We start from the raw sequence: 12555 nt of genomic DNA on the forward strand, positions 1-12555 counted from the left end.
TTGTAAATGAGAACTTGTTCTCAACTTGCCTACCTGGTTAAATAAAGGTAAAATAAAAATAAATAAATAAATAAATAAATAAAAATTCCTCCTGCTGTCCTCATAGCAGCCTATATATGTTGTGATTATCATTCATTCCTCCTGCTGTCCTCATAGCAGCCTATATATGTTGTGATTATCATTCATTCCTCCTGCTGTCCTCATAGCAGCCTATATATGTTGTGATTATCATTCATTCCTCCTGCTGTCCTCATAGCAGCCTATATATGTTGTGATTATCATTCATTCCTCCTGCTGTCCTCATAGCAGCCTATATATGTTGTGATTATCATTCATTCCTCCTGCTGTCCTCATAGCAGCCTATATATGTTGTGATTATCATTCATTCCTCCTGCTGTCCTCATAGCAGCCTATATATGTTGTGATTATCATTCATTCCTCCTGCTGTCCTCATAGCAGCCTATATATGTTGTGATTATCATTCATTCCTCCTGCTGTCCTCATAGCAGCCTATATATGTTGTGATTATCATTCATTCCTCCTGCTGTCCTCATAGCAGCCTATATATGTTGTGATATCCGATATCCCCTCTCTCCACTGGGATTCTCTGCCTCAAACCCCCGCCGTCTCTAGGAGGGGTGCGTCACTTGAGTGGGTTGAGTCACTGACATGATCTTCCTGTCCGGGTTGGCACCCCCCCCCCCCTTGGGTTATGCCGTGGGGGAGATCTTCGTGGGCTATTACTCGGCCTTGTCTCAGGATGGTGGTTGAAGATATCCCTCTAGTGGTGTGGGGGCTGTGCTTTGGCAAAGTGGGTGGGGTTATATCCTGCCTGTTTGGCCCTGGGTATCATCGGACGGGGCCACAGTGTCTCCCGACACCTCCTGTCTCAGCCTCCAGTATTTATGCTGCAATTGTTTATCGGGGGCTCGGGTCAGTTTGTTATATGTGGAGTATTTCTCCTGTCTTATCCAGTGTGAATTTAAGTAGGCTCTTTCTTTCTTTCTTTCTTTCTCTCTCTCGGAGGACCTGAGCACTAGGACCATGTCTCAGGACTACCTGGCCTGATGACTCCTTGCTGTCCCCAGTCCACCTGGCCATGCTGCTGCTCCAGTTTCAGCTGTTCTGACTGCGGCTATGGAACCCTGACCTGTTCACCGGACGTGCTACCTGTCCCAGACCTGCTGTTTTCAAGTCTCTAGAGACAGCAGGAGCGGTAGAGATACTCTCAATGATCGGCTATGAAAAGCCAAATGACATTTACTCCTGAGGTGCTGACCTGTTGCACCCTCTACAACCACTGTGATTATTATTATTTGACCCTGCTGGTAATCTATGAACATCTTGGCCATGTTCTGTTATAATCTCCACCCGGCACACCCCTCAGAGCCTGGTTCCTCTCGAGGTTTGTAACCTAGATAGTGAAACTATAAGGCAGACAGTCACTCTGCCATAATACAAGGAGGAAACGTGTTCTAAAACATATCAGAGAAATGTAATAAAAACATTAGTCATCAGTCAGACTCTTTACTTATCTTTATTATGTGTTCATGAATGTCATCCCTGAACACATGATTAAATAAATAGATCACTGGACACCCAGATAAATACTTAAGGGAACAGATCTATCTATCTATCTATCTATCTATCTATCTATCTATCTATCTATCTATCTATCTATCTATCTATCTATCTATCTATCTATCTATCTATCTATCTATCTATCTATCTATCTATCTATCTATCTATCTATCTATCTATCTATCTATCTATCTATCTATCTATCTATCTATCTATCTATCTATCTATCTATCTATCTATCTATCTATCTATCTATCTATCTATCTATAAAACCATCTATCAATCAATCATTCAATCTATGTTTCTGTTGTTAGGTCTTGTTCGGCCTCGTTTACACGGGCAGCCTAATTCTGATCTTTACACGGGCAGCCTAATTCTGATCTTTACACAGGCAGACAAATTCTGATATTTTGCCCAATTATTGATAATAGATTGGATTGGTCAAAAGACCAATTAGTGGCAAAAGATCAGAATTGTGTTGCCTGTGTAAAAACAGCCTTAATGAGGTGTACAGTATGTGATTGTTATACAGCTACGGAGACGGGTGTTTTAGCTCCACACTTTCCATTCTTTAGACAGATAGCCGTTATTGCACTGGCTGCTCCCAGCACCAGTAGGAGTGGAGCTAGAGCCAGGGCCACTGTGGTATCAGCAGCAGCTGCTATGATCACCCCTACTACTACACACACTACTGTTACTGCTAGAGCGATGTGGAGATTCCTCTTTTTATCTACCTTCTCCCTTTTCTCTTCCTCCTTTTCTTTCTCTATTTCGACCTTTACCTCTTCTTTTAATTTTCTCTCCTCCTCCTCCCTCCGTCTCTTCTCCTCCTCCCTCCTCCTCTCCTCCACCTCTCTGATCTTCCTCTGAGCCTTCTGGTACATCTCGTTGGTGTAGTGCTCTCCTCCGTTCAGCTCCACCATCTCTTTGATCTTCTTCAGCAGCTCTGGGACCTGAGCGGGGTCGTCTTTGGCGTCGTTGTTGAACGAGTGATACCCGCCGCCTAACGTGATGGAGAGTCTCCGCAGCTCTTTACACATCTTCAGAGAATCTGTCACCTGTTTCCCCTTCAGCTGGTCTTTACAGGTGAACAGCAAGATGGTGTACATGGAGGCGTCCTCTCCGAAGTTCTCCTGGATCCACCTCACGGCGTTCCTCTCCTCCTCTGTGAACCTCACCCCCAGCCTGATCACCAGCAGGAAGGCGTGGGGGCCCGGGACGGACATGTTAACGCACTCCTCTATTTTCTCCTTCACCTCTTCGTCCGACCGGGCTGTGTCGAAGAGGCCCGGCGTGTCAACCACATGAACCGTCGTCCCGTTGACCTCTCCACTCTGTCTCTCACACTGTCCGGTCACTGACGCAGGGGAAGAGTCCACTTTAAACACCTCCTTCCCCAGGATGGTGTTTCCTGTTGCGCTCTTCCCTGCTCCAGTCTTCCCTAGCAACACAATCCTCAGCTCAGCGGTCAAACCAGACCCTGTAAAAACCACACAGATAAAGACAATGTAGCTCCCAGTAACTATAGCAACGACAACAACACATTTAAAGTCACTCAACTATCACGCTGTAAAATAGAGATAATGTATGTTGATTCATTTAATTGATTCAATTGATTCATTCAATGATTCATTCAATGATTATTTTAACCATAACCATCCTGCTCAAAGTAACTAGTAGAGTTAGTCTTATAAGTTGCCCAGCTTTAATGTGTGGTGTGTTATGTTTTGACTCAATTAGAGACCATAACATCACAGTCCAAACAGAGTACATACCATCATGATTTGACTCAACCATTAGACCATAACATCACAGTCCAAACAGAGTACATATCATCATGATTTGACTCAACCATGAGAGACCATAACATCACAGTCCAAACAGAGTACATACCATCATGATTTGACTCAACCATTAGATCATAACATCACAGTACAAACAGAGTACATACCATCATGATTTGACTCAACCATAAGACCATAACATCACAGTCCAAACAGAGTACATACCATCATGATTTGACTCAACCATTAGAGACCATAACATCACAGTCCAAACAGAGTACATACCATCATGATTTGACTCAACCATTAGAGACCATAACATCACAGTACAAACAGAGTAGATACCATCATGATTTGACTCAACCATTAGACCATAACATCACAGTCCAAACAGAGTACATACCATCATGATTTGTTGAGCCACACCCATCAGACTCAGGCTGCTGTTTCAGCTCCATCTCTGTCAGTGGTGTAGCTGTTAGGATAACAGAACAAGTATATTTCAGTGTAAAACAGTCTTGTATTAAAGCTGAAGTACAGAATCATTGTGATAGCTACGAGTGTTCCAGGTTGAATGAACAGTTCAGTCTGCTACATCCTTCTCAAACAGTTCATGGTTATGATATTTCAGTTCAGTGTAAAACAGTCTTGTATTAGCTGAAGTACAGAATCATTGTGATAGCTATGAGTGTTCCAGGTTGAATGAACAGTTCAGTCTGCTACATCCTTCTCAAACAGTTCATGTATATGAGGTTTCATTATATAATATAAGATATTAAACCAAATATTGAGTTTTACCTTCAGTCATGGTTCTGTCCCTCTTTGCCAATTTTTTGTCAAATGTCACCAGCTCTTTCAGGTCCCCTGCCTGTGTTGAACCCGCTCTTTCAGGTCCCCTGCCTGCGTTGAACCAGCTCTTTCAGCTCCTCTGCCTGCGTTGAACCAGCTCTTTCAGGTCCTCTGCCTGCGTTGAACCAGCTCTTTCAGCTTCCCTGCCTGCGTTGAACCAGCTCTTTCAGCTTCCCTGCCTGCGTTGAACCAGCTCTTTCAGCTTCCCTGCCTGCGTTGACCCAGCTCTTTCAGCTTCCCTGCCTGCGTTGAACCAGCTCTTTCAGCTTCCCTGCCTGCGTTGAACCAGCTCTTTCAGGTCCTCTGCCTGCGTTGAACCAGCTCTTTCAGCTCCTCTGCCTGCGTTGAACCAGCTCTTTCAGCTTCCCTGCCTGCGTTGAACCAGCTCTTTCAGCTTCCCTGCCTGCGTTGAACCAGCTCTTTCAGCTTCCCTGCCTGCGTTGAACCAGCTCTTTCAGCTCCTCTGCCTGCGTTGAACCTGCGGTCTGAGTACTGAAGTTTTCTCACAAACAAAGAAAGGAATATCCTGTGCATCTGGCAGAATGGAGGGGAGGTTCCTGCTTCCCTGGATTGTCTACAGTTCTGACAAACATGGCCTGTGTCCCAAACGGCACCTTATTCCCTTTATAGTCTGCTACTGTAGAGCAGGGCCCTAGTGCACTATATAGGAAACAGAGTGCCATTTGGGATGAACACGTGGACTGTTTCTCGAAACTTCCCCTACCCTCTGCATCCCCTAGCCCCAATCCCCCAGGGACTGGAGTAGATCTGAAAGGCTTGGGTAGGTATCAGCAGTATGGTGGATGTTCCACCTAACCTATCAGAAGGCAAGGTAGAGTCACTACCATGTTGCTTATACCTGTCCAACTCCTCCAGATCTACAGGAAGTATGTAGGCTGTAGTAATGAGGCTAGGGGTTGGTTGTAAGGACCAGGCTAGAGATCAGGCTAGGGGTTGGTTGTAAGGGGCCAGGCTCTAGGGGCCAGGCTAAGGGGGCCATGCCAAGGCAAGGCTAAGGGCGTGGAGACCCAAGAGGGTGTGTAGTGATAATGTAGGCCAAGTTCTGAAGAATGAATGACAGATTGTAATACATATAGAGTTGATTCAACCACGTACAACAATGCATATAGCTGTAGGATCTTAATTTAATCACTGTTTTGTTGCTGAGAAATTTCCTGCTTTGTGATTAACATAAATGAACTGAAAACCCACACTAACATGCGATCATATTAACACTATTTTACAGTACTGCAGTACTTTAGTCCAGCTAATAGCTTAACCACCGATCAAGCAACATTATCGACAAACTTTAAAATCCCGTTGCCGCAGTAAGTAGCTATACATGCTCTCTCTCTTCTCTCTCTCCTCTCTCTCTCTCTCTTCTCTCTCTCTCCTCTCTCTCTCTCTCTCTCTCTCTCTCTCTCGTCTCTTCTCTCTCTCTCTCTCTCTCTCTCTCTCTCTCTCTCTCTCTCTCTCTCTCTCTCTCTCTCTCTCTCTCTCTCTCTCTCTCTCTCGGAGAGGATGAGGAGACAGGAGGAAGAGGAAAGAGATAGACAGGAGGATGAGGAGACAGGAGGAGAAGGTGAGAGAGGCAGAGTAAGTATATTTTAGTTGTTATAATCATCAACATTACTCTCTCAGCCACACACAACAACTCTCTCTCTCTCTCTCACACAACAACTATCTCTCTCTCTCTCTCTCACACACACACACACAACAACTCTCTCTCAATTCAATTCAATTCAATTCAAGGGCTTTATTGGCATGGGAAACATGTGTTAACATTGCCAAAGCAAGTGAGGTAGACAACATACAAAGTGAATATATAAAGTGAAAAACAACAAAAATTAACAGTAAACATTACACATACAGAAGTTTCAAAACAGTAAAGACATTACAAATGTCATATTATATATATATACAGTGTTCTAACAATGTACAAATGGCTAAAGGACACAAGATAAAATCAATAAGCATAAATATGGGTTGTATTTACAATGGTGTTTGTTCTTCACTGGTTGCCCTTTTCTCGTGGCAACAGGTCACAAATCTTGCTGCTGTGATGGCACACTGTGGAATTTCACCCAGTAGATATGGGAGTTTTTCAAAATTGGATTTGTTTTCTAATTCTTTGTGGATCTGTGTAATCTGAGGGAAATATGTCTCTCTAATATGGTCATACATTGGGCAGGAGGTTAGGAAGTGCAGCTCAGTTTCCACCTCATTTTGTGGGCAGTGAGCACATAGCCTGTCTTCTCTTGAGAGCCATGTCTGCCTACGGCGGCCTTTCTCAATAGCAAGGCTATGCTCACTGAGTCTGTACATAGTCAAGGCTTTCCTTAATTTGGGTCAGTCACAGTGGTCAGGTATTCTGCCGCTGTGTACTCTCTGTGTAGGGCCAAATAGCATTCTAGTTTGCTCTGTTTTTTTGTTAATTCTTTCCAATGTGTTAAGTAGTTATCTTTTTGTTTCTCATGATTTGGTTGGGTCTAATTGTGCTGCTGTCCTGGGGCTCTGTAGTGTGTGTTTGTGTTTGTGAACAGAGCCCCAGGACCAGCTTGCTTAGGGGACTCTTCTCCAGGTTCATCTCTCTGTAGGTGGATGGCTTTGTTATGGAAGGTTTGTGAATCGCTTCCTTTAGGTGGTTGTAGAATTTAACAGCTCTTTTCTGGATTTTGATAATTAGTGGGTATCGGCCTATTCTGCTCTGCATGCATTATTTGGTGTTCTACGTTGTACACGGAGGATATTTTTGCAGAATTCTGCGTGCAGAAACACACAACAACACACACACAACATCTCTATCTCTCTCTCACACACACACAACAACTCTCTCTCTCTCTCCTCTCTCTCTCTCTCTCACACACACAACACAACTCTCTCTCTCACCACACAACTCTCTCTCTCTCTCTCTCTCACACAACAACTCTCTCTCTCCCCTCGACACACACACACAACAACTCTCTCTCTCTCTCCTCTCTCTCTCTCTCACACAACAACTCTCTCTCATCTCACACACACACAACAACTCTCTCTCTCTTTCACACACACACACAACAACTCTCTCTCTCTCTCACACACACACAACAACTCTCTCTCTCTCTCTCTCTCTCTCTCCTCTCTCACACACACACAAACTCTCTCTCCTCCTCTCACACACACACAACAACCTCTACCTCTCTCCTCACACACAACAACTCTCTCTCTCTCTTCTCTCTCACACACAACAAACTCTCTCTCTCTCTCTCTCACACACAAACAACTCTCTCTCTCTCTCACACACACACAACATCTCTCTCTCTCTCTCACACACACACACACACAACAACTCTCTCTCTCTCTCTCTCTCTCTCTCTCTCTCTCTCCTCTCTCCTCACACACAACCTCTCTCTCTCTCTCTCTCTCTCTCTCTCTCTCACACAACAACTCTCTCTCTCTCTCTCTCTCTCACACACACAACAACTCTCTCTCTCTCTCTCTCACACACACACAACAACTGTCTCTCTCTCTCTCATACACACAACTCTCTCTCTCTCTCTCTCTCTCTCACACACAACAACTCTCTCTCTCTCTCCCACACACACAACATCTCTCTCTCTCTCTCTCTCACACACACAACACTCTCTCTCTCTCACAACCTCTCTCCTCTCTCACACAACCACTCGCTCTCTCTCTCTCTCTCTCTCTCTCTCTCTCTCTCTCACACACAACAACTCTCTCTCTCACACACAACAACTCTCTCTCTCTCTCTCTCTCTCTCACACACACAACATCTCTCTCTCTCTCGTCTCTCACACACACACAACAACTCTCCTCTCTCTCTCACACACAACAACTCTCTCTCTATCTCTCTCACACACACAACCTCTCCCCTCTCTCTCTCCTTCTCTCTCTCTCTCTCTACACGAACAAACTCTCTCTCTCTCTCTCTCACACAACAACTCTCTCTCTCTCTCTCTCTCACACACACACAACAACTCTCTCTCTCTCTCTCACACACACACAACAACTGTCTCTCTCTCTCTCACACACAACAACTCTCTCTCTCTCTCACACACAACAACTCTCTCTCTCTCTCTCTCTCTCACACACAACAACTCTCTCTCTCTCAGGAGAAGTAGAGGATGAGCAGACAGGAGGAAGAGGAGGGAGAGAGACAGGAGGATGAGCAGACAGTTGTTATAATCATCAACATTACTCTCTCAACCACACAACAACTGTAACGATTTCCCTTCCAACTACATTTTTAAAAACGTAAATATAATTACTGCACGTTGAGTAGAACTAGATTAGTGTGGTAAAACATGAGTATACATACTCACCCGACAGACATGTCCCGTCCTCTAACAACGATTCTGTACACAATAATACACATCATAGAGATATAATTAATTATTAGCAATGTGCACTTCCTGTACGGCAGACAGTTGATTCCAACATTTACTATTAGCAATGTGCACTTCCTGTATGGCAGACAGTTGATTCCTACATTAACTATTAGCAATGTGCACTTACTGTATGGCAGACAGTTGATTCCTACATGAACTATTAGCAATGTGCACTTACTGTATGGCAGACAGTTGATTCCAACATGAACTATTAGCAATGTGCACTTCCTGTACGGCAGACAGTTGATTCCTACATTAACTATTAGCAATGTGCACTTACTGTACGGCAGACAGTTGATTCCTACATTAACTATTAGCAATGTGCACTTACTGTATGGCAGACAGTTGATTCCTACATTAACTATTAGCAATGTGCACTTACTGTATGGCAGACAGTTGATTCCAACCTGAACTATTATCAATGTGCACTTCCTGTACGGCAGACAGTTGATTCCTACATTTACTATTAGCAATGTGCACTTCCTGTATGGCAGACAGTTGATTCCTACATTAACTATTAGCAATGTGCACTTCCTGTACGGCAGACAGTTGATTCCAACATTTACTATTAGCAATGCGCACTTCCTGTACGGCAGACAGTTGGATCCAACATTTACTATTAGCAATGCGCACTTCCTGTACGGCAGACAGTTGATTCCTACATTAACTATTAGCAATGTGCACTTCCTGTACGGCAGACAGTTGATTCCAACATTTACTATTAGCAATGCGCACTTCCTGTACGGCAGACAGTTGATTCCTACATTAACTATTAGCAATGTGCACTTCCTGTATGGCAGACAGTTGATTCCAGCATGAACTATTAGCAATGTGCACTTCCTGTACGGCAGACAGTTGATTCCTACATTAACTATTAGCAATGTGCACTTACTGTATGGCAGACAGTTGATTCCTACATTAACTATTAGCAATGTACACTTACTGTATGGCAGACAGTTGATTCCTACATTAACTATTAGCAATGTGCACTTACTGTATGGCAGACAGTTGATTCCTACATGAACTATTAGCAATGTGCACTTCCTGCATGGCAGACAGTTGATTCCTACATTAACTATTAGCAATGTGCACTTCCTGCACGGCAGACAGTTGATTCTTACATGATCTATTAGCAATGTGCACTTCCTGTATGGCAGACAGTTGATTCCTACATGATCTATTAGCAATGTGCACTTACTGTATGGCAGATGGTTGATGCCTACATGAACTATTAGCAATGTGCACTTCCTGTATGGCAGATGGTTGATGCCTACATGAACTATTAGCAATGTGCACTTCCTGTATGGCAGATGGTTGATGCCTACATGAACTATTAGCAATGTGCACTTACTGTATGGCAGATGGTTGATGCCTACATGAACTATTAGCAATGTGCACTTCCTGTATGGCAGATGGTTGATGCCTACATGAACTATTAGCAATGTGCACTTCCTGTATGGCAGATGGTTGATGCCTACATTTTCCTAAATTCATTGCACTTTTTTAAAACCAACCATAAAACCAACATCCCCATTAAAATCTCAATTTAAGCTAGACATATATGTTTTTTGTGTGCATTGGATGCGTCTCAAACCACCTATATTCTCCTGTCACGTTTAAAGATAGAGGTGCTTTTATAAGATCTAGAAAACAGTGGTTAGAAAAGAACAGCAGGTATATATTTAATTTGTAAAAGAGAAGAGGTCATCTGAATATGGTTAGGAGACTCAACATTGATGAGAAGATATGAACTGAACATGGTTAGGAGACTCAACATTGATGAGAAGATATGAACTGAACATGGTTAGGAGACTCAACATTGATGAGAAGATATGAACTGAACATGGTTAGGAGACTCAACATTGATGAGAAGATATGAACTGAACATGGTTAGGAGACTCAACATTGATGAGAAGAGGTGAACTGAACATGGTTAGGAGACTCAACATTGATGAGAAGATATGAACTGAACATGGTTAGGAGACTCAACATTGATGAGAAGAGGTGAACTGAACATGGTTAGGAGACTCAACATTGATGAGAAGAGGTGAACTGAACATGGTTAGGAGACTCAACATTGATGAGAAGAGGTGAACTGAACATGGTTAGGAGACTCAAAATTGATGAGAAGATATGAACTGAACATGGTTAGGAGACTCAACATTGATGAGAAGAGGTGAACTGAACATGGTTAGGAGACTCAACATTGATGAGAAGAGGTGAACTGAACATGGTTAGGAGACTCAACATTGATGAGAAGAGGTGAACTGAACATGGTTAGGAGACTCAACATTAATGAGAAGAGGTGAACTGAACATGGTTAGGAGACTCAACATTGATGAGAAGATATGAACTGAACATGGTTAGGAGACTCAACATTGATGAGAAGATATGAACTGAACATGGTTAGGAGACTCAACATTGATGAGAAGATATGAACTGAACATGGTTAGGAGACTCAACATTGATGAGAAGAGGTGAACTGAACATGGTTAGGAGACTCAACATTGATGAGAAGATATGAACTGAACATGGTTAGGAGACTCAACATTGATGAGAAGAGGTGAACTGAACATGGTTAGGAGACTCAACATTGATGAGAAGAGGTGAACTGAACATGGTTAGGAGACTCAAAATTGATGAGAAGATATGAACTGAACATGGTTAGGAGACTCAACATTGATGAGAAGAGGTGAACTGAACATGGTTAGGAGACTCAACATTGATGAGAAGAGGTGAACTGAACATGGTTAGGAGACTCAACATTAATGAGAAGAGGTGAACTGAACATGGTTAGGAGACTCAACATTAATGAGAAGAGGTGAACTGAACATGGTTAGGAGACTCAACATTGATGAGAAGAGGTGAACTGAACATGGTTAGGAGACTCAACATTAATGAGAAGATATGAACTGAACATGGTTAGGAGACTCAACATTGATGAGAAGAGGTGAACTGAACATGGTTAGGAGACTCAACATTAATGAGAAGAGGTGAACTGAACATGGTTAGAAGACTCAACATTAATGAGAAGAGGTGAACTGAACATGGTTAGGAGACTCAACATTGATGAGAAGAGGTGAACTGAACATGGTTAGGAGACTCAACATTGATGAGAAGAGGTGAACTGAACATGGTTAGGAGACTCAACATTGATGAGAAGAGGTGAACTGAACATGGTTAGGAGACTCAACATTAATGAGAAGAGGTGAACTGAACATGGTTAGGAGACTCAACATTGATGAGAAGATATGAACTGAACATGGTTAGGAGACTCAACATTGATGAGAAGATATGAACTGAACATGGTTAGGAGACTCAACATTGATGAGAAGATATGAACTGAACATGGTTAGGAGACTCAACATTGATGAGAAGAGGTGAACTGAACATGGTTAGGAGACTCAACATTGATGAGAAGATATGAACTGAACATGGTTAGGAGACTCAACATTGATGAGAAGAGGTGAACTGAACATGGTTAGGAGACTCAACATTGATGAGAAGAGGTGAACTGAACATGGTTAGGAGACTCAACATTGATGAGAAGAGGTGAACTGAACATGGTTAGGAGACTCAAAATTGATGAGAAGATATGAACTGAACATGGTTAGGAGACTCAACATTGATGAGAAGAGGTGAACTGAACATGGTTAGGAGACTCAACATTGATGAGAAGAGGTGAACTGAACATGGTTAGGAGACTCAACATTAATGAGAAGAGGTGAACTGAACATGGTTAGGAGACTCAACATTAATGAGAAGAGGTGAACTGAACATGGTTAGGAGACTCAACATTGATGAGAAGAGGTGAACTGAACATGGTTAGGAGACTCAACATTAATGAGAAGATATGAACTGAACATGGTTAGGAGACTCAACATTGATGAGAAGAGGTGAACTGAACATGGTTAGGAGACTCAACATTAATGAGAAGAGGTGAACTGAACATG

At 42.9% G+C, this 12555-nt stretch overlaps 1 protein-coding gene across 1 annotated transcript; it reads right to left on the reverse strand.

Moving 5' to 3' along the window:
* Positions 1-1518: 1518 nt before the first annotated feature.
* Positions 1519-4716, reverse strand: LOC109882408 (GTPase IMAP family member 7). Its single transcript, XM_020474506.2, has 3 exons — positions 4164-4716; positions 3769-3840; positions 1519-3061 (listed from the first exon to the last, which is right to left on the reverse strand). The coding sequence occupies exons 1-3, from the start codon at positions 4171-4173 to the stop codon at positions 2106-2108; spliced, it is 1038 nt and encodes a 345-aa protein (XP_020330095.2). The 5' UTR covers positions 4174-4716; the 3' UTR covers positions 1519-2105.
* Between the last annotated feature and the right edge of the window lie 7839 nt (positions 4717-12555).

The sequence above is a fragment of the Oncorhynchus kisutch genome, unplaced genomic scaffold (assembly GCF_002021735.2).
Source record: "Oncorhynchus kisutch isolate 150728-3 unplaced genomic scaffold, Okis_V2 Okis01b-Okis20b_hom, whole genome shotgun sequence".
In the NCBI taxonomy this organism is placed as follows: domain Eukaryota; kingdom Metazoa; phylum Chordata; class Actinopteri; order Salmoniformes; family Salmonidae; genus Oncorhynchus; species Oncorhynchus kisutch.